Source organism: Electrona antarctica (genome assembly GCF_951216825.1).
Source record: "Electrona antarctica genome assembly, chromosome: 22".
NCBI lineage: Eukaryota > Metazoa > Chordata > Actinopteri > Myctophiformes > Myctophidae > Electrona > Electrona antarctica.
In genome coordinates, this window is record NC_136805.1 from 34023118 (window position 1) to 34049826 (window position 26709).

The window sequence follows — 26709 nt, forward strand, 5'->3', positions numbered from 1 at the left end:
AGTATTCATTCATTTACCCACTAGTGGGTAAATGACTCATTTAAACTAATGATTAAACAAATCATTTAAACTAATGATAGACTGTACACACACTAAACCATTCCTTAAGAGACACATGCAGTGTCAGAATCAAAGTCTGGATGTTTCATTTTATTACATTTTTTTATTGTCTCTTAACCTGCTCCCGTGTGTCAATCTAACTGCTGTTGCTGCTACGACGCCTGATCCCCCCACCCCCCAAGGGATCAATAAAGGTTTATCTATTTTATCTCATTTTAATAAAGCTCGTAAAGCATCTTGTTCAGATGGTGCCATGAGGCAGAAGATGGCAGACTGAAGCAGCGTATACAAACCATAACAAATGCAACGCCATAGTTTCCTTCACTTTATAAACGGCACCAGACTGACACGATTTATCTTTGGATGAAGATAATAACACGTAATATTGATGTAACTTTAACATAAGGCGGATGGATGGGAGGCTAACAAAGTGATTGAAGTCCCACATGGCATTGTTCCGCTCTCAGTGGGGCCCTGAGAAAACAGGGGCAGCCAGGCAGCTGCCGTCGCCCCAAAATAGCGACGGCATCGCAGCCAGGCGACGAGGACCGCGCTGGCACCGCCGCGGGTCTTTATTTGTTACACCGCGAGAGGCTTTAACCCATTTTGGGCGGGAACCCCTTTTGGTGTTTTAAGATTAAATTATACTTTAGCTATTGAAAAATAGCAGATCTACAAACTCATAGCGCGGTCTGCTATTTTTTTTTAATCGTGAAAATGTGGCACAAATCTTTCAATATATATTCTTTCAGAGCGAACGTTTTTAACTCAAATCTTTGCTTCTGGAAGGTCCCTGGAATTTCAGATAGGGGTCAGCAGCCAATTACATATGATATTGGGGGTCCTTGAAATGAAATAGTTTGAGCACCACTGACATAGAAACATGGTTTAGAAGACATTTGTAGAATCGAACTTAGGTCTAAATGGATTAACCCATTTTGGCCTGACGTCGAAATAAAAAAAAAGGACTTTCATGAAAGTATTTTCACGATTTTTCAAAAATAGCAGACCTACAAGCTCGTAGCGCGCCACTCGGTGGCGCGCTATGAGCTTGTAGATCTGCTATTATTCAATAGCTAAAGTATAACATAATGCTTAGTTAAAACACCAAAAGGGGTTCCCGCCCAGAATGGATTAAGAGAAGTGAAAGTCAATACACGGCCCTGGCTGGCACCATGCATGGGCCACAGGTGGCATGCAGCTCTCGCGTCTGCGCCAAGGAGGGGGAGGCGTGCATGTTGCGGCGTGGGCACGTCGGGGGTGGCATCGGCTCGGTATCCATTACACATGATGCAGGGCTGGCGAAGAAGAACGCCAGGAATGAAGCGAGCGTGGTGGCGTTCTTTGTGGCTTCATGGGGGGAAAAAGGGGAAAGGAACGCCGTTTTTAACCGGCAGATCCCTTTAATGCCGACATGACAACTGTGACACACACACACACACACACACACACACACACACACACACACACACACACACACACACACACACACACACACACACACACACACACACACACACACACACACACACACACACACACACACACACACACACACACACACACACACACACACACACACACACACACACACACACACACACACACACACACACACACACACACACACACACACACACACACACACACACACCTCGATGATGATAAACCGGCAACTTGTAAAGGCGTGTAAGGTTAAGGGCTCCTAAACCGCTTCCGAGTGGCTTATCAGAGTCAGACACATCGGCTTGAACAAGCTGTGCCATGTTCACTCCTAATAGAGAACAGAAACAAAACAGGTCTTTCAAAATGATTCGCTCTGTTGCTCTCTCTCTCTCTCTCCCTCTCAGTCTCACGTACGCACACAGTACGTACATACACACATACACTGGCACACACCCATACACACACACTTTCATCAGACAAAAAGCTTTTCCATGTAGCGTTGTGGCTATTTGCAATTGCTCATTCAGGCTCTCCAAAAGAGGAGTAGACAAGGGGGGCTTGTTCACCCATGATGAAAAAAAAAACCTTTATGGTCCACCCATAATTTTGTTGCGAGGGACATGTGGGCTAAGGCCTCTCGTCTCCTGCGTGACATCAAAGTCGGGAAGCAGCAACAGGCACGCCCTGAACGTGACTCTGATGTTCCCCCGTCACCTAATATGACAGACAATCAGCATATCGACGCCTTGTAATGTGACCCGCGTTTGAATCCTGAGCACGTCTGGCTCGACGTGAAAACTGCTTTGTTCGTCCGGCAGCAGCGATAAGATGAGAGTCCACCGGTCAGAACCGCTTTGCTTTTGCATATCAGTACTGTACATACAAATGCAAGGCACACAGTAGTGGTGTGTGAGGCAACGGCGCGGCCACGATTGACTGCTATAGCGCTGGGTCTATCCAATGGGAGCGGGCCAGGGGTTAAGGGGGCGTGCACGGCAGGTGGGCTGCCTGCCATGCAGGGTGGAGGTGCCAGAGGGTTATAGCTTCATGCTTCCATTAATAGCCCACCTTTCAATGGCCAGCATAATAGATATGTGACGTCCCAGTGCCCCCCAAGGAGCTCCTAGCGCAGGCGGCCTAAATGTCACTCAGCAGGGGGCTGTCATTTGAGAGGAAACACACTTCCCTCCCCAAAACAATGCACGAGTTTGTGTAAGGTAAAAACACATGCACGCGCACATGCACACACACGCGCGTGTGCACGCACGCACGCACGCACGCACGCACTCACACTCTACTGTCTTCACGATCGCATCGCAAAGCAACAGTCTGATTAAACAGCAGATGGACTGTGTAACAAATCTACAGACGACAGCAGAGGGTTTCTTTCTGCTGTGAAGTTCAAATAGCAGACGCCCTTTTAGTCTCAAAGCGAGCATTGTTTGTTTGGACGCGAGCAAACAGCGGCGCGATGACACCTGTGATGAACAATGTGGACTAAGGCTGCACTCAACACGCCACGCCACGCTGGCTCTCACATTGTGTCGGCGGGAGGGAGAGTCTAATAATGCATAACTAACCGACAGATGGGATCTTTCTGGGAACCCTGAACTCAGGGAAGCCCCGTCTTTGCACAGAGCCTGCATGTCATTGGTTCTGTAATTAGAAAGTAAACACACCGAGGCCCTGCCTTTTGCGGTTTTTTTATTTTTTATTTTTATGGTAGCGCACAGCGAGGGAAGTGCTGATCCCCAACAGATAAGCTTTAAAAGGCAGAGAGAGAGATTGGGAGGGAAGTGTCCTCTGCTAATCAAATAGACCAAAGGGCCCATGTTTGATCTTTTGCCACAATCTGCTGCCTGCAACACGACGGTGGGGGGTGGACAAGCCAGAAAATGAACAAAGACTTTCTGGACTGTCCACGGTGGGTCGGCCAGCACCTGTCTATTTTATCTATCAACATGCAATATCTATAAGTACTGTAAACAACACCATGGCATTTGCATTCGATTATAGAAATGGTTCTCAAGCTTTTCTGGACCAGGGCTCACTCGAACTAGCCTGACAGTGTGGTGCAGCCACTCCAAGGAACAGCAATGTCTGTCCTTATGTACTGTATGTCCCTATGTTAACAGGTGCCAAAGTGGCGCTGTTGAATGTTGCCTCCTAATTACAATGTGGAGCGTGCGTGCATGCGAGACACAGAGAGAGAGAGGGAGGGGGGGAGAGAGAGAGAGAGAGAGAGAGAGAGAGAGAGAGAGAGAGAATACCACACTTGTTTCGGACGCAGGGTGGCTCGCCGGAAACCGTGCCGGCACCCTGGGCACGTTCCGGAAGTTCCGGGGACCCCCACACGGAGTTGCACCACTCAGTTCACACGGGTGTGATTTTTTATTTATTTTTCCGTTTCACTTTATTATTCAGACTGAAAGCCATCTCCACGACAGTAGTTTCTGGGATGGGCGTCGTCTTCGCCTATTGGTTCACACCAACCAACCAAAATAGTAGCAAAGCAGATGATGTCGTTGTCAATGCTAATCAAACAAACTACTACTAGGGATACTAGCATGCAAACAAAATATGTCAGATTATGATTATGATGTTTCTAATACCTTTCGTTTCTGTAAAGAAACTATTTATCATAGGGCGATTTAATAGCCAGATCGATGCGGTCTCATGTTACCACAGTGGGGGCAGCCATGTTTGTTGTTTGATGTCATGGAGCTGAAACGGCGCTGATTGGCCATAGCCGCAGATTGTTCAGATCAGATTTTCAACAGAGGCTGCCGTAGAGTCACCAGACCTGAAAGAACATGTTTTGTGGCTAGCGATTCAGGGGCTGGAGCCAGGCTAGACTTCTACTATCTCAAAAGGTTCAAGGTGTTTTATTGTCGTTCCATACAAGTAGGCCTACAGAACGAAATTTGTTTACCCAGGTCCTAGTCAGGCAAAAAGATCAAATCACACCCGTGTGAAGTGAGGGGCGCTCTTATCAACGTACATCATCTAATTCCGGCCAATCACAATTTGCGTCCTCACTGTCGTCATCAATGTTTGTGTTACGCAATGTTTGTGTTTACACTATGACATAAAATTGTCAATGGGAATTTAATGTTTGTGTAGGACCAAGTTTGTGGACACATTAATCCATTGAGACCTGGAACGCATCCATGTCACGTTAGCGTTTAACCACATTAACCATTAACCCATTTTGGGGCGGGAACCCCTTTTGGTGTTTTAAACATTGTTATAATTTAGCTATTGAAAAATAGCAGATCTACAAGCTCATAGCGCGCCACCGAGTGGCACGCTATGAACTTGTAGGTCTGCTATTTTTGAAAAATCGTTAAAATGTGCCTCAAATCTTTCCGAAAATTGTCATGATTTAGAAAACTTTTTTTTTTTTAATTTCGACGTCAGGCCTGAATGGGTTAAAAGCTGGACATAGGGACATTTCATAAGGATTCTCTAAAATATTTTTTCCAAAAATCATTAAAAGACGACAAAGCCTAAAGTGCAAAAATAAAAGCAATTGCACTAGTACCCACTGACATTGCACGACGTACGTGGCCATTAAAAGCAGCAGCAGCACTAAAACAGCATTAAAGAGAAAGAGTTCATGTGTCACAGTTCAGTTCATAACGCAGAGTTCAAATGTAATCTCACAGATCACTAGTAGTGCAAAGTTCACCCATCTGACCACTTAAAACACGGACCACTTAAAAAGGAATACCACTCATTTTCAACATTGAACTATGTTATTAATATACCTTAGAGTTGTTGTGTGGAAATAATAATCCGTTTAGCCTAGAACTGGAGGTCTAGAACTTGGAGTCATGTGATCAGTGACATCACGCTGGTGTACTCTGCAGGCCAAAGAGCACACCGAGTTCCACACAGAAACTCTATTAATGACATGGTTCAATGTTGAAAATTAGCGCTATTCCCCTTTTTTTCTTTTTTTTTAATAATTTTATCCCATGATTTTTCACCCATTGTCAATTATCTAATGTAATGTAATCCTGGGTGCTACACTGTTCCTTTCCCCTCCATCAGGCGCCCCGGCTGGCCAGGGGGAGGTAGTTTTGGAGACCAGGATTACTGCATGTTTTTTGTGAGGGTACCTACTCTAGGGGACACGAGGAGAACATGCAAATTCCACACAGAAAGGCCCTTTCGCCAACCCCGCATTGGGCACTGATGGCGTGGAGGAGGGAACACGCCGCCAGCACCCACAGTGTCCCCAGCGGGAATCGAACCCAGGACCTTCTAGCTGTGAGGCGACAGCACTACCGACTGTGCCACCGTGCCCCTAGCGGTATTCCCCTTTAAGATGGGTGGGCCGCAATGCATTTTCAGAGAACGTCAGAAAATGCATATATTAGCGTTCCTGCTTGGACCAATGTAACCAACATTATACGTTTTGAAGAAAACAATTACCATGAAATTGGTTTTATTGTCATTAAACAATCGTAGTGGTTTGCCATTAATATTAGAAGGCCCGGTTCAGAAAGCATTAGGTTAAAAAGATGTGAATGACACCCAGAGTGAGTTGTAAATGGAGTCCTTGGAGCTTTAGGTCATGTGGGACAATGAGAGACATCTAGGAATATAGCTAGCTCATCCCTTCTGCGCACGCACACGCGTACAAACAATTTCATTTAGGTTTATGTCATGCTCTTAACCCATTTTGGGCGGGAACCCCTTTTGGTGTTTTAAACATTATGTTATAATTTAGCTATTGAAAAATAGCAGATCTACAAGCTCATAGCGCGCCACCGAGTGGCGCGCTATGAGCTTGTAGGTCTGCTATTTTTGAGAAATCGTGAAAATATTTATTTCAGAAAACTGGAGGATTTAGAAGATTTTTTTAAAATTTTGAGGTCAGGCGGGTGGGGGTTAAAACCCCCAAGACTAATATACCTTCTCAGATCAGCTGGCCCAGAAACAGGCTTTAATGCGGCCTTCTAAACAAGCAGACGCTGAGCGCACACATCTGCCATGCTTAGGTAAGCTGCCGTTGCCATAGTTACAGACGAGCGCTCTAAAAAAAAAAAAAAAAAAGGGTGGAAAAAAAGGGAAAACTGTGTGTGCCGAGCATGGATGTTAGGTGCCGAGCCATCAGCCAGACAGCAGGATGTTGAGCCTCATTATGCGCGCGCACGCCACACACACACACACACAGACACACCCCCCCCCTCCCCCCTGGGTCCACTGCATGGTCAGCGGATGTGATTTTTACAATAATGCAACAATTGAACACAAATCCTATAAATACAATTTTTAAAAAGTGCTCTAGCCGTTTAATTGATCCAAGCCAGAGCACAATAGCTTGCCAATTGCCCTAAGCTGTAATCCTGGGCACTATACTCTCCCTCTGCCAACCTGGGGAGAGTCCTGAACTGAGCTCATGCTTCCTTCATTGCATGAGGAGTGAGTCACCTGGCAGCGGGGAGTTTCCCCCGGTAGTGAGGGTATACCTACCCTAGGAGACACGGGGAGAACATGCAAACTCCACATAGAAAGGCCCTTTTGCCAACCCCACCTAGGGTATTTATTTAACCTTTATTTAACCAGTAAAAAAAACACATTGAGACTGAAGTCTCTGTATGGGCACTGATGACGTGGAGAACACGCCCCAGCGCCCAGTGCCCCCGGCGGGAATCGAACCGGGGACCTTCTAGCTGTGAGGCGACAGCGAAATGGAAGCACTTTGATGATTATGCAAAGAATTATCGCAATTATCTCGACCAGGTGATTATGTAATAACTGTCACAAGCCTATAAAGGAGCTGACATGGATTCATCAGAAAAGGGTTGTAGGCTAGCTTGTATCTCCATATTACAACCTTTCGTGTTTTTTATTTTTGAACGCCTCACTTCATCACACTACCTTCATCACACTACCTTGTAGCCGACCTAGTGTACAAGCTCACAACGTGTCACGTTGCGCATTAGCCACGTTCGTTTTTATTATTATTATTTCGTTTTTTGTGAAAGTGAAAAGTAGTAGTTTTTTGGACATACAAGGTTTTCGCCCGACAGAGACGACTTGCGTACGTCAGCCTGCTCACTACAGTGCGTGCGTGCGTGTGTGCGTGGGTGGGTGCGTGCGTCTTCCAGTGAATGTGTAAACTATGTCCAGGGCACAAACCATGGAAACCTTTTAGCACCTTTTGAGCAAACCTAGCCCATTGAGAGCTGAGACCACATTCTACAAATGTCTTCTATATCATAACAGTTTTCTGAAAAACCTACAGAGATAAATATTTGAGTTAAAAACGTTTGCTGTGAAAGATAAAATATATATTCAAAGATTTGCACAAGTTTTCACGATTTCTCAAAAATAGCAAATCTACGAGCAGGGGGACTGGGGCAGGGGGATTATTCTTTTTTTATCCCACAATTTTGCAACCCAGTTTTTTCACCCAGTGCCAATTATCTAACGTAATCCTGGGCGCTACACTTCCTCTGCCAACCTGGGGGGGGCAGCGGACTGACCTCATGCCTCCTATGCATGAGGAGTCCAAGCTGCTTCTTTTCACCTGAAAGGGGGGAATTTCCCTGGCCGGACGTAGCGCGTGGAAGGAACACGTTATTCCGACCAGTTCCTTTCCCCTCCATCAGGCAGGGGGATTATTCTTGTACTCTTTTGAGAGCAAGAAGCTATAGCTATAAAAAATTAAATAAACATGTCTTTGCTCGTGTGTCTCCTTGGGAGTCACCTGGAGTGTAAAGTGTAAAGTCTAAATATATCTTTTCTCCTCACTTCACATTCACAGGGGGCTGATGATAACACCAACAGCTCCTGTCTTGACTGGAGATCTCCCCTTTCTTTATTCTTATTATATTTAACCACTGCCATTCGTTTTCATCTCAGCACACCTGTCACTAATATCCTTACATACTAATTACCCTGCTGCCCCGCCTCACTGTATCACACATTTAACCCAAGACCTGAGACCACATACAACTAATGTCTTCTAAATATGAAAGAAATATGTTTCAAGTTTCAATTTCATGTCAAGGGCCCCCAAAAAGTATAATGGCCACTGAGTGACCCACCTGACATCTCAAATTGTGTTGTTCCAGGGACCCCCAGAAACAAAGATATTAGTTAAAAAACGAATGCTGTGAATAAATAATATATATTCAAAGATTTGCATTTTGCACATGTTTTCACAATTTTTCTAAAATAGCAGATCTACATGCCCATAGCGTGGCACTCGGTGCCGCGCCATGAGCTTGTATATCTTGTATATCTAAAATAATGGTTCAAGTGGTTAAAAGTTAAGGTGACACAGATGCATTCCAGGTCTTAATGGGTATTGCATTTACATCCACCAATCAGAGTAGCCTGCTGGTAAACCACCCCGGTCCACAGAATACACATTGAATGATTTCTTTCCAGCAGATAAAATAAAATGGAAAATAAAATGAAATAATAATAATAATGAAATAAAATGAAATTCCACCACGCCCGGGTACCCCTGGGGTATCATTTGGAACTGGTTTCCTGACATCGAGTTATTATAATAATGTCTAGAGTGCAGACTGCCCCGCCCCCAGCTATTCATTTCAATGAAGGTTTGCTCAAGAGGTGTTTGAAGCACGCGGAAGAACACTCCGTTTCCGCATTTCCCACGATTTGGGCATCAAAATGTTGCTGTCGGAAGTGCTGCTATAAGCTAACCTCCAGGAATACGCCTGAATCGATTCATGAACGAGCGCTCTGTGTTAACCCATTTCGGGGCGGGAACCCCTTTTGGTGTTAGCATTATGTTATGCTTTAGCTATTGAAGAATAGCAGATCTACAAGCTCATAGCGCGCCACCGAGTGGCGCGCTACGAGCTTGTAGGTCTGCTATTTTTGAAAAATCGAAGAACGACATAGAAACATAGCTTTTTCAGAATCTGATCTCAGGTCAGAATGGGTTAAAGAAGTGAAGCAACACATCTATGATCAACAACCTCCATGTCCATGCACTATGCCAGCCAGAGAAAAGGGGGGGGCTACACTGAGCACTGCGGCAGGTCTTTGGCACGCCACTCCTACTTGCACTATTTCATTTCATTATACTGCTCGCACTTAAACTAGCTTCGCTAAGCACTTTATGACCAAAACAACCCTCTCGTAACAACAAGGGGGGGGGGAAGGAAACCCGTAGCAGCAACTCATGGGGAAACCACCGGCGAGAGTTTGTCCTTCCCTGGATTATAGATCCTCTCCTCACCTCCCACCCGCAGCACGACAGCACTGGACAGAAACGGGTTAAAAAAAATTACAACGGGTAGCCACTAATCTCATGCTCTCTTTTAATCCATTTTGACCTGAGATCAGATTATATAAATGTCTTCTACATCCTGACAGTTTTCTGAAAAAGCTATGTTTCTGTCAGTCGTTCTTCGATTTTTCAAAAATAGCAGACCTACAAGCTCATAGCGCGCCACCGAGTGGCGCGCTATGAGCTTGTAGATCTGCTATTTTTCAATAGCTAAAGCATAACGTAACGCTAACACCAAAAGGGGTTCCCGCCCAAAATGGGTTAATCCTACTGTAGAAAATGTCATCGCTGCTGGGTGCAAACCATGAGAGTATACAATATTTACACACTGTATACAATAGGGCATTCATTTATGAAGAATACAGACGAGGTAACCATGGCAACAACTTCCGTCAACCAAAGGCAATCGGTGAACTGTAAGCCCTCCCGTCCTGCCAGCATTTATTCGTTTTTTTTGGTCCCCGCCGCCTGTCTGTGTCTCGCTCTCTGTCGGCTGTGGGCCTTATGGGGTCTGGTATGGCCTTAATATGCCCCTCAAATCTTCTCTCGTTTTGCTTTTTGACGGCTCGCCTCCAAGCTCCATTGCTCCATAATGGTTTTGATTATTCATCAGGCGAGAAGAAGCAGACGTAAATTCAACTTGGCATCCCATGGCGATATCCCACAGCTTTGTCAGATGCTCGATATCATTTTTACGGATTTCTACATCTATTAGCAGGCCTTGTTTGAACATAAAAGTTGTTTTCCTTTCCTTTCCTTGTGTGAAAACACCTTTTTCCACCATAAGAACACCACAGGACAGGTAAAAAAAATAATCCTGTGACTATTGATTTTCGTTTAGTTTTTTTCTGTGATGATATTGGATTTTGTTGTTATTCTTCATGTCATGTCTATGAATTCATTGCATAGGGCGTACATGGAAACAAGACCACTTTTTTGGGAGAGGGGGGGGGGGGGGTTGTGCTTTTGGACTAAGTGTTTGGCTGTACTTCAATCAAACTATTCAATCAATCAACATACAAAAAAAACAAATGAGGTCCTACAAACGTACAAAATGGGCCTTTAAAATCACACAAACATATGCCTCAGCAGCCTCAGTTAGCCTGTCTATCATTGACATCATTCATGTCAATGATTCAAAATGTTTACCGACATGACATAGCCTTTGACATCCCAAATATGAAACCCAGAAATCCATCACATTATACAGCCATTCATTCACACCTTTAATACTGCAAACATTAATGTCTACATGACAGCAATAGATTCAAACACCTTCTCTCTGTTAATATGAACACATCCAAAAGTAACTACACAGAATCGTGGAAGAACACAACAAACCACATTTACCTTGTTCCCATTCTAGCTAGATGCTAAATCATCGTAAATCATTGGACCTCTGGTTTATTTCATTGTGCTTTTGCCTTTTTCCTTCCATCTGAAATTCGCGCCAGGTAAGTCACCCCTAATATGAAACATTCACTTCCTTACATGGCTTCAAAATAAAAGCATTGCCATAAAGAAAACTGAACCTGATGAAAAGAGCTCTAGAGCTTACGGAGTCGATCCTTCAAAATAAAATAGCCATAATATAAGAGGCCAAAACATTAAGAATTGTTACCTTATCAAAAGGACCCTTTGAGGGTCCTTTACTTTACAGCCATCAAGGCGTGCCAAAATATATATATTTATGTTTAGTCTGTGACAAAAATATGACTAAAACTGAATAAAATTTGTATTCAAAAGACTGTCTATGACTAAACTAAATCAACATTTGCTGTCGACGTGAACACTGTGACTGACGCATATCCAATATGTGGAGCCGACTACAGTGACCAGTCCAGACTAGAGTAGGAGGCACAGGTGAATCATCAATCGTGTACACAATCATTATTCAACCTGTTCTGTTGTACTGTCCCACATGTTTCTACACCATATTGTCCATGCCCAACAGAAACAAACTTTTCAGTATTACCCGCGTTGCTTCCAAGATCATTGGAATCCCTACACTCACACTTTCTGATAAGAACAATAAGGCCATCACACGGCCTTAAATGACACTGATCATCCCCTGTGACGCTTTTTTAACCTCATGCCATCTGGACAAAGGTACAGAACCTTAGCATGCAAAAAGGAGTAGGAGTTTTGTCCACTCAGCCATCGTGGCATTAAACAAACTGCCCCGCCGATAGGATGGTTCCGTGTACATTTGGGGACCTCATGTTTTAGTATTGTTTTTCTGTACTACTGTAGGTGTTGTTTTGTTGTGGGTGTTGAACAGACTGTGAAGATGAATATCCTTCGGGACAATAAACATTATTATTAATATCACAAGATTCACAACGCAGCCTGTCAATCAGAACGTTTACCAGGAAGAGGCCGAGGGGAACGGTAAAAACCTGGAACCGAACTCACCAGGACTCTCTCTGCCCGTCAGGCTCTGAGCAGATACCATGACCCCTAACCCAGGGAACGGGAGAAAACCCGGAACGGAACTCACCAGGACTCTGCCTGTCAGCAGATATCATGACCCCTAACCCAGGGAACGGGAGAAAACCCGGAACGGAACTCACCAGGACTCTGCCTGTCAGCAGATATCATGACCCCTAACCCAGGGAACGGGAGAAAACCCGGAACGGAACTCACCAGGACTCTGCCTGTCAGCAGATATCATGACCCCTAACCCAGGGAACGGGAGAAAACCCGGAACGGAACTCACCAGGACTCTGCCTGTCAGGGTCTGAGCAGATATCATGACCCCGGCCCAGTCTTTGACGGAGGTCATCCATCCCACCTCGCTGGCCGCCGGGTCTTCCTTCGTGTGCTTGATGCCGTCGCCCAAGATGACCCGATGTACGTCCTGCAGAAAGACGGGGGGGAGAGGATACGATAACGGCTTAGAAAAGTAGAACATCAGTTAAGCCGTACGACTATTGTACGACAGACCGCCATCACCGCACTGTGTACTTAGTTGCCCCGGGATCACCCAGGGGTTATATTGGCACCCTCAATTTCACAAAACTGTACAGTACTGCAGAAAATACACGCGCGCACGCACACACACACACACACACACACACACACACACACACACACACACACACACACACACACACACACACACACACACACACACACACACACACACACACACACACACACACACACACACACACACACACACACACACACACACACACACACACACACACACACACACACACACACACACACACACACACACACACACACACGCTGGTCTCTGTCCTCCAGTGGGGGGAGGGGGTGGGTCTGTCTGTCTGCTGGGACTGGCATGAATCACAGAACACAGGGCAGGAAATGGAGACAGGATGAATGAATGAAGGATGAGATGAGGCGCTCCACCATGCACCGGCCACCTCAGGGCTCTACCACAACCATAGACATACAGTATAAACAGTATTTCCGGCTCTGGAGCGTATGTGCTCAAGGGAGGGCAAAACTTTCCCGAGATTCCTTGCGAAGCCCCGCGGAAGCATGAGCGTGCGTCACAGAGCGCATGTTCGGGTCTGTAAGTCCCGGAAAAGATGCGCTGTGATTGGCCAGTAATCACTCGAGTGGCAGCGTGACGTAACGTGCCTTCCACACTTCCGGTGTACTTCCTCTCCCAGTGTAAATTCTTCCGCCCCTCCTTCAACACACATCGCTCCAACGAACTGCAGCGGCCAATGAGGCATCTATTTTTTTAAATATCTATGTCTACAACACCATCACTCACTGGTGGAAAGTAACCAAGCATATTTACTTACAGATGGAGTAACTTGATCTTTGTACTTTTTCTGTTGTGTATGCATCTATGGATACTGGAGTTAACTATTTACTATATTAGACCCCCAGGTGTGGTTAGAATAGGCTATTAAAATGTGTCTGTATTTTTGGTTTCTTCCTGAAAGCTGAAAGCCTTTGAGTCGAAAGGCCAAATCGAAATACACCGCTTTAGTGACATCAGAACCCTAACCCCTCCCCTAACCAAAAGACGTAGATCTACACCAATGGCGGCAGATCTGTTAAGTACAATTTTCAGGTGTTTACACATTACTTGAGTATTTCCAATTTCCAGTACTTTTACTTCTACTCCACTAGGCCTACATCTCAGAGCCAGGCAAATATTGTACTTTTTACTCCACTACATTTATTTGAAAACTATAGTTACTTTGTAGTTTTTTGATTATTGTAACCACTTCAGCCCTATTCATCCATTTGAAAATAGACAATCTACAAGCGACGCATTGTGAGCTTCTGCTACTGCTATTTTCAAAAGATTTTTTTACATTTGAAAACTTGAAAAGAGACGTTCTACATAATGAGTCCTTTTACTTTTGGTACTTTAAGTACATTTCGATGCCAATACCTTTGTACTTTGTACATTTTGAATTCCAGACTTGTACCATTAGTATTTCTACGTTACAGTATTACTTTCAGTAAACGACGAACGTTAATACTCAGACCCCAGGAAGAGTAGCTGCTGTGATGCACAGTATACTCAGACCCCAGGAAGAGTAGCTGCTGTGATGCACAGTATACTCAGACCCCAGGAAGAGTAGCTGCTGTGATGCACAGTATACTCAGACCCCAGGAAGAGTAGCTGCTGTGATGCACAGTATACTCAGACCCCAGGAAGAGTAGCTGCTGTGATGCACAGTATACTCAGACCCCAGGAAGAGTAGCTGCTGTGATGCACAGTATACTCAGACCCCAGGAAGAGTAGCTGCTGTGATGCACAGTATACTCAGACCCCAGGAAGAGTAGCTGCTGTGATGCACAGTATACTCAGACCCCAGGAAGAGTAGCTGCTGTGATGCACAGTATACTCAGACCCCAGGAAGAGTAGCTGCTGTGATGCACAGTATACTCAGACCCCAGGAAGAGTAGCTGCTGTGATGCACAGTATACTCAGACCCCAGGAAGAGTAGCTGCTGTGATGCACAGTATACTCAGACCCCAGGAAGAGTAGCTGCTGTGATGCACAGTATACTCAGACCCCAGGAAGAGTAGCTGCTGTGATGCACAGTCAGCAAGCTAAATAAATCAAAATACTCCAGCATCAACCCGGCGCGTCACGCAACAATCACTTGGGAGTGGGACAATTCACATTTCACACTCACCACCGGAGGTGATGGCAATAATAATAATAAAGAAAGGGAGTCCAGCACTACGAGGGGACACATTAATGGCTCCATAGGGATGGACAGGTCTGTCTGAGGCAATCCTTTTATTGTCCAACTGGAGGATTAGTCTGAATATGTAATGGTGCCGCCACTCGCTGCCGTGTTTTATTAGCATGCATGTCATCCTCCAACAGCCAGCTCTAGCTCTGATCAATATGTTCTGGCCAGATCCGGGCAGGGGCCCAATAAGAGTCCATTTCACTGACTGACTGGCTGACTGACTGGCTCAGTCAGCCAGTCAGGCCAGCCAGCCAGCCAGCCTCACTAACTGGCTGGATAGATGACTCACTGACTGACTGACTGACTGACTGCCAGCATCACTGACTGGCTGGATAGATGACTCACTGACTGACTGACTGACTGACTGACTGACTGACTGCCAGCATCACTGACTGGCTGGATAGATGACTGACTGACTGACTTACTTACTTACTGACTGACTGACTGACTGAATGGATAGATGACTGACTGACTGACTGACTGACTGACTGACTGGATAGATGACTGAATGACTGACTGACTGAATAGATGACTGACTGACTGACTGACTGACTGACTGACTGACCATTGTTGAAACATGCATGCATAGACTGATGCAGTTCAGCATTGTTCAGCCGGATGGCCTAGCAACGAAATTAACCAATCGCAGAGCAATCATCCCGCCAGGCTATGGGATGTATACGTAGTCTATAATCCTCTGTTGGCCTAACAGTAGATCATGTCATAGATACCACTATATGGGTAATAATTGGGTATAATTAACAACCTCACTTCCAGGCTTAAGGGTTAGGAGAATAATGGCGGGTTGTCTGGAAGCAATTTCTATTTCAACTACATAGTCCAACAAAAACAGCCTGGCAATCATAATCACAGTAAGTCAGAGGATTCACACATTATCTCGCTATAATTCAAATATTCTGGGTATGTAGGAGCAATGTTAGATTGTTCAGATTCTAAGCCCTTACTGTCTCCTTATGACACGTCAATGTGTTGAGAACTATTTGCAGCAGTGCACCTGGTTTGACATTTTTGACTTTATCACAAAAACTGTAGCCAGTGTATTGTTTCTCGTAAACCGATAAACTGGCAAAGTGAAGCTAATAAATATGGAAAATCCAATATATCCATCCTGTGCTTCAAGCAAATCAGATAATAGAGGGTATGCGCGTGACATCCTCATCATACCCGGAAGTTATGCAGGAACGCCTACCGAGTGGCAAAAAATGACTTTCTGGCCTTGACAGCCCATACATCCAAACAGAAAAGTCCTATCTGATTGCATTAAACAACATTAAACTCACTTTGCACCTCGATTTGACACTCACTTTATGCATGCGCATACCCTCTATCTGCCATTATAAAACTCCTTCTCAACATTAAAGTATTGACAAAATATACAGAGTGCCGCGCTACGAGCTTGTAGATCTGCTATTTTTTAAACATCTTGAATATGTGGCACAAATATTTGAATATATATTCCTTCAGAGTGAACGTTTTTAAATCATATCTTTGCTTCTGGGGGGTCCCTGGAAGAACATTTTCAGATGGAGGTCGGGGGCCAATTACATTACAAATTTGTGGAGATGAAATAGTTGGAGAACCACTGACATAGAAACATAGGTTTTTCAGAAAACTGTCAGGATTCAGAAGACATTTTGTAGAATCTGGTCTCAGTCCGAAATGGGTTAAATTTACCAAAATAAACCCCCGAAAACAAAGGGCATTTTGTCTATCATTTCAGTTCAGTCAGACAACTCACGAATAGATTTACCAATATTTATTACAGAATGAGTAATGAGTGTGCATATGATATTTGACTTGGCGTTCGGCTCTGCTGGATTTTCTCCCTGCTCGGCACGATTAAGCACCAACATAAAACATTAAGAGCAGGGAGATAGATATACAATAAAACCCCCCCATGGGGAGCATAATAACAGAGCCCACCGGTGGTGCTGGGGTGGTGGTGGGAGAAAACATCACATACAACCAGGAACCATTTGCAGAGGAAGGCAGGAAGAGCATGCAGTCTAGTGAGCTTAAGTAGCCCGCCCAATTGGTCAGCTGACTGCCGCATCGGCGAATGACATGAGGGTCTTGCACACACTTATACGCCCACATAGTAATGCAGCATGTTAACCCCTTGAGTATAGTATGCGCCTTTGAGCATGGCATGAACCCCCTCGAGTATGTCTGAATGAACTAACTCCGCAAGCTACGTCTCATTTGTTTTAGTTAGTTTTGTAAACACACATTACAGCTTCAGTTATACATCGCTTTTCCTTTTCTAGTTTTCATTTATTTCGGTTAACAAAAATGTTTTTTTTCGTTAGTTATACTCGACTATAATAACCTGCATCTGGAAAGACAAAAACACCTACTACGGCAGGATTGTGTTTGACTGGAGCTCTGGTTTCAACAACAACACAGCTGGCTGTACTGTGGAGTGGACACTGTGTTCACCTGCAACTGGATCCGATCTAACAACACAACCATTACTCAGCAGCTGGCTGTACTGTGGAGTGGACAACTGGACACTGTGGTCACCTGCAACTGGATCTTGCATTTCCTGACACAGAGACGGCAAACTGTCAGGGTTTGGCAGCATCAACAACTGGGGCGGCCGTAGCTTAGTGGCTGGAGAGCAGTGGAAAACGTACTCACTTTTTTTACTTCAGTAAAAGTATCAATACTGCAATGTAGAACATTGCACGCACGCAGGCACGCACACGCACGCGCACACACACGTGCGCACACACACACGTGCGCACACACACACACGTGTCTGGCGGAGACATGTTTAAATGACCAGAGAGTATGCCCTGCCCTTCCCCAGCCCCCATTAATTTATTCACACACAAATTACATTTACTTTATGGACACAAGATAAATCAAGGAAAGTGCACTTTATGGACTGGAAAGACTTTTATGGACTTTAAAACGAGACTGTTCCGTATAGGTTTTATACTATTAACCTTATTGCATTGATCATATTTTGTATATTGATTTTGCACTGTTTTGATCTGTATCTATCTAGATACAGATCAAAACAGAAGATATCTATCTATATCTTCTCTGTCGGGTGGAAACCTCATTATGTCAGAAACTGTTACTTTTCAGGATTCAAATAAAAACATTGCAAAAGTAGCAGGTCTACAAGCTCAAAACGCTTTGTGTCGTGTTTGGAGTATGATCAAGTAGAAGATTAATTTGTGGGAAAAACAACACAAAAAATATGAATATGGGGATAAGAGGTTTCTGCGACTGCTACAAAACACCCCAAACTTCCCAGCGAAAAAGAAAAATGCTGCACCACCGGAAAAAAAGAAAGAAAAATCACCAGTAAACCACTAGACAACGCGGGGAATTCTTCAAAATAATGGCGCTAGAGTGCCAGCAGATGAGGCAGATGTTACTCTGAAAAGCCCCGCCTTCCATTACCCCCCAAAACCGGGAGGCATAATCTTCCGTTCTTACCTCACGCCGTCACATCTAAAGTCTCTCTAGAAGTGTTCTAAACGAGATGCATCCTGAAGTCAGAAATGAAGACAGAACGTTGCCCTTTTGGTCAAAACCACAGAGAGCGCCCTAGCCATTCTAAATCGGGCCATACGCAAGGAAGTGAACGGCGAAACACAAGGACTATGCTGAAGAAGGAAAGGCCAACCCAAAAAATTATAATATTTTTTTTTATATATAAATAAAAAAGACCTAAAGACGCCTACAGTATACATGTCCAAGGCACCCGTGGTTTTGATTCTAAAGATGTGTATACACGTTATTAGCATAATTAGTGTTAAGAGCTCCTGGGCAGTGTAGAAATGAACCGAAGACCTGCAATCATGGTACTGACCAGCAGGGAAATTACCCAGTATTAAGGCTTTAACGGACAATATAAATGTGTCAACATGGACTGTGGTCACTTAATTGGGGCGATGTTAAATAGGTTTAATTGGCATCACACTGTTACTATCCCAGCCGTTTAATGACCAAATCTAAAAATGTACTCGTTCACTGTGAATTTTTAATGCTGAGAGAAGGGAAAGTTCAACTATAAATGGCCATGGGTGATGTAGTATGTGACATGCCTCTGTCCAATTATTCTTGCCAAGATTCCTTTGTGAAGCAGAGATGACAGAGTTTCAGCTTAAGGCTGCAGGAAATGAGGTATCTTTCATGAAGACATTAAAGGGCCCTATTTTCCCCAGTGCCTTACGGGGTCATCCCTATGTTCCCCAGGGGAACATAGAACCTGGGGAACATAGATACGCTCCCTGCCTTACCCCTTATCTCTAAACGTCTTCGCCTTTTTATTATTATTTTGAAAGACATTTCTGAATAGTTCAAATTTACTTTATTTGTTTATTTAGTCGGGACAATGTACTTTAATTAACATTACATTAAAAATGCAGTGTAAATATACCAGATTTAGCAAAACATGCTAATTTCCATCTGCAGTCCCCAGACATCGAACATCAAACAGTACAAACAGGGCTGACATACAGGACATAGCATACAAATACCTAGTACATTTCGAACGTATTAAGACTAGTAAGAATAAAAAATAAGAAAAGATTAAACTATTATTAGGGTAGGTTTACTCTAATAAGCTCTCCGACACAGCATAAAAAGAGATACACCTAAAATAATTATAAATGGTTGCAGCTTTGAAATAGCCGATCTACAAGCTCACAATGTGTCGATGTAGATCGGCTAGTTGAACAATTTTAAGATGTTTTTCAAAATAGTAAAAGACGTTTAGGGATGCCACATGAACGTTACAACTATTATCTACTAATATCAGACAGCAAATTGGAGCCATTCAGCCATGCATTCATTCATGCAGCACAGCATTTCCCCTCTGACATTTTGACCATAGTCTCTAAATTTGACCACGTAACCTATAAATCTGTAGACCGTCTGAAACTTTAGAAGCACAATGCTCCGTGTGTGGTAATTCCTCAAAGGGTACATTATTAAGCTGGAATAGAACATGTGGCCCATGACACATTTTCAGCAAGTCAATGAATTATTCAAAACATGTATTAATACTCATCACTGCGTCTCAATAATGAATCAAGACATTATCTACGGGGTAAGACGAGACAAAGGACACATCCAAATTTAGAGTGGTGATATATTGCAGTCTGGCATGCGTTCTCCGTCTAACTCTGCTGCTTCAGAAATTAACCAGCTTATGCGCACGATGTGTGAGTGCGGTCTATAGCCAACACCAACTCGGGACTCCTGAATCGCTGCCCTCCACACCATCTAAAATCATGGTAAGCTGCAAGCTGATATAAGTGCATACGGTGGTGTGCGTCTTGCCTTTCCTGACTTTGCCCTGGGTTGTTGGCTCACAAGCCTCCCATAATGGCAGTCTTCTTGCCACTAGTTCCGGGTGCCTGATGCAGTGCCCTGCCAGCCTCATCCTCATCTCTCTGACTTTTGTTCTGTGACCCGTGGTAGGTCCCCGTAGAGGACCACATTTCTAATGCTGTCCTCCATGTGCCATTCACAGCATTCTTGTGTGTACTCCATCCAGGGCCGGCTTAAATACCTAATGTAATGGCTTTTTTATTGCGACCATATTGTGACATATTTCCTATTATACAATACCGAGGAAGCAATCTGGATATGGTTGAAACAGCCATCTAGCAGTGCTTAAACGAGCATGATGGAACACTCGGTTCCTGCGAGCCGCCCGGCGTCCGAAACGCGTCGAGAAATGACAGAGTTACCGGTGATGCAGCTGTCCATGCTTAGACATACATACATACATACATACAGGGACACACATAGCTGCGTATTGGAGCCGAGGCACCGCTAAAAAAAATCAGCTGTGCTGAGTCTCGCTGCTCTCCCAGAGGGGTGGCTATAGGCCAGTGATTTTCTTGGTACATTTTCAGTCGTAGTGGCTGTCAGACCTGTTGTTAACTGCCATTAATGATGGTAAAGGACACCCTCTTGTGTAATATTGCGAGGCTGGGTGTGTCTCAGCCAATCAAAGTCTCAGCTCACCGGCCGTCCCCTCGTGCTATGGGATATAGCCCACAGTAGATGCAACTACACTAACTTGTTGCAGTGTGCAATGCACCGCAGGTACACAGAATGCACACTGCAACAAGGTAGTGCCAAATCACGTTTATGTTGATCGGATCCGATGCCTATTTCTCACCTCAAATGTTTTCAAATGCGTATTTTAGTGCAGCATTTGTAATGCACCGTCCGACCAACATCTTGAATTAGATTCAGAAAACGGTAGCAGTGGCCTGGATAGAGGCATATCGGATAGAGGCATATCGGATAGAGGCATATCGGTTAGAGGCATATCGGATAGAGGCATATCGGATAGAGGCATATCGGTTAGAGGCATATCGGTTAGAGGTTACCGGATAGAGGCATATCGGTTAGAGGTTACCGGATAGAGGCATATCGGATAGAGGCATATCGGATAGAGGCATATCGGTTAGAGGTTACCGGATAGAGGCATATCGGTTAGAGGTTACCGGATAGAGGCATATCGGATAGAGGCATATCGGATAGAGGCATATCGGTTAGAGGTTACCGGATAGAGGCATATCGGTTAGAGGTTACCGGATAGAGGCATATCGGTTAGAGGTTACCGGATAGAGGCATATCGGTTAGAGGTTACCGGATAGAGGCATATCGGTCCGGGCACCTACGCTCAGTGTAGCCTCACAGAGCGTTGCGGGTTCGAGTCCCGATCTCGACGACCTTTGCTGCGTGACATTCCCCATCTCCCTTTCCCCTTTCCTGTCAAACTACTGTACTGAACATAGTTTTCTACTTTTTCTGTATGTGTCTGCGGAGTAAACATTATTCTAATAGACCCCCGGGTGTGGTTATAATATTTAAATATGCCTTCCCTAAGTTCCCCGTGTATTTTTTGTTTCTTCCTGAAAGCTGAAAGCCTTCGTCTAATCGAAATACACCTCTTTAGTGACACACTAAAATCATCCCCTCCAATAACCCCTCCTCCATTATCATGCTGTACAACAGGTTCAACCTTTTAATCAGCATCATCGTCTAATCAGCACAACTGATGATATTTCTGTGATAAATCCCTTCTCAAATCTTCCATTAACGGCTAGGTGTGCTGTCATGCTCATTTCAGCATGGCTGGAGAGCCTATTTCAACCAATTGCTTGGTCAGAAGAACTACCTGTAGTAGTATATCAATATTTCATTCCACTTTTGTCTTTTTTCTCCTTTTTTGGGGCGACTCCTCTGTGTACCACCTGTGTTCAATTACCATCAGTGGTACACACCACAGGTTGAATCACTGCTGAACAACAACAGCTGTGGCTTCAGTTCAGGTGGGTGGTGTTTAAGGTGATTGGTTATCACCTTAAACACCACCCACCTGGCATACTTAATTAACTGGTGGATGTGGCCACGTAAAAACATAATTTAAACACTTTCTGTACACTTTTTTTGAATAAATAAATACTTAATTACTATAATTATGGTGACTTGATTGATTGACATCAAAAAGGGCCCGTCATCTCAAACACACAATGCAATACTTTGTTTTCAAGAGTGTTGAGCACAAACATCAGCAGCATTACAAAGAGTTATATACAAAAACAAAACCCTGTGCTAGAGATATGGTGGTGGGGGTACATCATCAAGTACATCATGACTGGAGGATGTCGTTCTGCCCCCTCAGTTGTCAGTTATATAAAAATGAGATGTGCGTCCCTCGCCATTTTCAACAGCCCCCTCAATCAGTTCATACTGGAGCCGAGCGTGCTTAAACTGTCATTAACTTTTAAAGTAAATTTTTAAAGTTAACTTCATTAACTTTTAAAACTCTGTTGAGCTGCGAAAATACCTTTCGCTGTACTGTACTGTACTGTACATTGACAAATTGAATCTCATCTCATCATCTCAAAGTATACACACCAACAACAGAGCACATTCATTCTTTTTGGCCTATACTATCTTGAATAACAAACATGCATATGATATTTTCACAAAAACAAACTGAAATGTGTTTTAGTGATCGCAATATATTATATATTTATCATGTAGGCTATATATACTGTATATATAATTTTATTTTTTGGTAGATATACAGTAGGTTGACAGGAAACCGGAAGACACGCAGCAAAGGTCGTCAGGGATCGGACCCGTGACACGCTGTCAGCCTAGGTCACCGGACCGCTAGGCTGGCCCGGGCCATCATGTATATATTCTTGTCAGTAATGAAATAGTTATACTTGATCCCATTTAAAGGAGTTGTTCACACCAAAAAAAACTTATTTTTTTTAATCAATTACACATCCCATGAAGCCAATGTGTAATTAAGTTCAATCATATACCTTTGCATGGGGGGGAGGGGGTGCAGGCCTGCAGGGCTAGTGGTAAATGAACCCACATGACCCGTGGAATCACATGCTAAAGTTAGATTCTACTAATAGGCATGGGGTGTTATTAATGAAAGGCTCACCTGATGGACAATATATCCATGAATGGATTCAATGGTGTTAGTGAACGAATGTAACAGAGCTACTGTACTGTAGTATCACTGGGGGACATCTTACTCGCTAGCAAGTTATTATTTAAGTATTACAGCAGGACCATATTGGTGGTCTGGCATGTGTACTGAGATGGGACATGTACTTGACATGGGATGAAACTTTACTACAAATAATCCAGCACAGTGAGCTTTATTTTGTGCTCGTCTTTTGGTCGTCTTCATTTCCCATGAAGATCCGGGAGTCTCCCTGAAATATTCTGCAAATCCGTTTAATCTACAGACGGTAGACAATTCAGCCTTTCTGACTGGCTCCTAATTTGGGCATTTAACAACAAAAGACCAATCCACCCTTATAACAAAATAATTGACAGTAATCCGACATCAAGCTGGGGAGAGAAAAGGTGCTAAACTGTAAGGTCACAAACCATGATGTGAAAATGGATCAGAGGTGTTACCAAAACCGCATCCAATGATTCGCAATGCAACTCGCAACTTATGAAACTACTTGCAGCCATTATTGGTTGTGTTCAGTGGCGTTTCCAGGAATTATATTTTGGACAGGCAAGATGTGTTAATTGTCGATACAAAGGCTGAAAGGCATGCATTTGCATTCCAATGTGTGATTGAGGGTCACGCTCTATACGCGCAACGGCCAATCCGCTGTCCACTAATAGTTCTCAGGTCTTGTTTTTGTCCTCAGTGTATGGATTTTGGCCAGGCAGAAATGGATTATTGTAAATACGCCACTGGTTGTGTTGCAAGGAGTTGCAGACTAGTTGCATTGGGGCGGTTTGGGCTTTAATGGACTCGGTCCCTAACTGTGTAATAATGTTTATTATGAGAGCACTAACTCAACTTTTCCGGTGAAATCGGTAGTTTTGTTATATCTGGACAAAATGTCAATAAATGCGATACAAGAAAATATAAGCCACTAATGGGAAAATGGTCTCTTTCTGTAGGATGTATGGCCAAAGCTGTGAATAGACGACATGCGCTGACGCTGGTATGGTCCTTTAAGGTCCTGTATGGTCCTCAAACGTTTTAATTTATAGAGCCTTTCTCCAGAACGCTTCAAAATGTGTCACATTCATTCACCATTAATTTGCACACCGACAGTGGAGGAAACCATGCATTGTGCAAGGCACCAACTTGCTCATAGGAAGCAGTTACAGGGGTTAAGTGTCTTGCTCAAGGACACTTCAACAAGCAGCAAGAAGGAGCTACTTCCTGATCCACTGTCATCTTTTTCACTCTTTCATTTACATCTCAACCCTAATGTACATTTTAACCCCCATATGTACAGTATACACATTACCATAAGTCAGCTACAGCAGGGCTGTGTCACAGCCCTAGGATTGAAAATATGGTCTTTCCATCAGTGGCGGAATAAGTACTGAAATATTGTACTTACTGTAAGTAAAAGTATCAATACTGCATTGCAGAAATACAAATACTCTATATGTACCAAAAGTAAAAGTACTCGTTGTGCAGAATGTCCCAATGTTCAAAATGTATACAAAATCTTTTGAAAATTGCCGATCTACAAGCTTACAGCGCGTTGCTCCGTTGTGAGCTTGCAGATCTGCAAATAGCCAAAGTATATAGGGATAGTGGTTAATGTATGTTTGGTAATAATAAAATCACACCCGTGTGAAGTGAGTGGTGCAACTCCGTGTGGTGGTCCCCGGAAGATCCAGACCCACGGCCAGGGTGCCGGCCCGGTTCCGGCAAGCCGGCCCAAGTCCGAAACGATAGAGAAATGAGAGAGTTACCATGTGGGGGTCTCCGGGGGTCCCCGGGGAGTCCTCGGGAGTTACCGTGTGGGGGTCACTCTACTGTACCCTCTACTGTACTGTACGGTCACTGTACTGTTCTGTACTGGCACACCCGGAATCATCATATATACAGTTAATATGTGCGTGTGTGTTTGTGCCATGCTGTTTTCGTGCTCAGACCCAGGCACCCACCCAGCCACCCAGCCACACACATAGCTCCGTAAGGGAGTGGTTGCACCACTCAAAAATCTACAAAGTAGCTAGTAACTAAAGTATTCAAATAATCTGGCAATGCATGTAGCGTAGTAGTAAGTAAAAGTACAGACAATTGAAACAAAAACCCAGTAAAGTAAAACTTCCTCACATTTGTACTTAAGCACAGGCAGTACTTTAGTAACTGCCTTCCACATGTCGGCAGACCGCTATTGATTTACAACAAACACAGTTTCTCTTTCCCAGACAGATAATGGCTGTCATTCATCACCATCTCCCAACTATTTCACCTCCCATCGATTGGCATCGGACTGGGACGGCACAGACATAGGGTATAGCCACCAGTAACTACACTACTACCTATGGAGGATCAATCTCAGGCATGGAGATGATGGAAGAGCACAGTGTCGGTTATGGCAGCGAGCTTCCCACAGCTGCTGCAGGCCATATAGCGGCTAACCAGCAGAGACGGAATACAGCAAGGGGCAGGAAGCAGATTATCAGCTTCCATCTATGAACAATGCACTAAAAGCACTATGTTTGGGATGATAATGCCACATGCGCAGACTGGGTGTTCCTACAACACAGCCCAAGAGCCGAGACAATTGCATGATGAGTGGAGATGTTGTTTTTTTTCCCTTCCTCTTCAATAATGAAAATACTTTGCTTAGCTAGTTGCTTAGCAACAACAACAAAAAAATACAGATTCATATGGTCTATATTATAGCGTATGAGCCCGACACTGCATTTCTGACGTTCTGAGGGGGTGTTATTGTCGGAAACGCAAGATGGGGCAGAGGCTGCCAAAATACAAACAACGACTAGAGAAGACAAAGCATGGAGGGTAAGGTTTGATGTGATGTGAGAGTATAAGATTAGTACAGTACTCTCTGTCTGGCCCCACGAGGAACACAACAGGTTGGTGAAATTCACCATCTTCCCGTGGTAATGACGAAAACGTTGAGGAAAAAAGAAACATGCCAAATGCGTGACCACACCACAGTCTGATGAGATGGCGGACATGCAATTCCATAATTACCACCAACATGTGAAACATTTTAAGTTCCAGACTTAAGTTTGACTTGCGACTCATTTATGAATAAAATACGTATCCTCCTTGTAGATCCATGATCAATTATTTGTTGACTATCCGCTAGTATCCATTTAGAGCAAATATAGTACATAAGTTGACAGTAACTAATAGAATATGCACATCACTTA

General features: G+C 44.0%; 1 protein-coding gene across 1 annotated transcript in view; it reads right to left on the reverse strand.

Annotated features, from left to right (window-relative positions):
• Window positions 1–26709, reverse strand: part of LOC306914694 (calcium-activated potassium channel subunit alpha-1-like) — a 136010-nt gene that overhangs the window by 105248 nt on the left and 4053 nt on the right. The window contains 1 exon segment of the mRNA XM_079491861.1: window positions 12510–12650. Within this exon segment, the coding sequence (XP_079347987.1) occupies window positions 12510–12650 (141 nt within the window).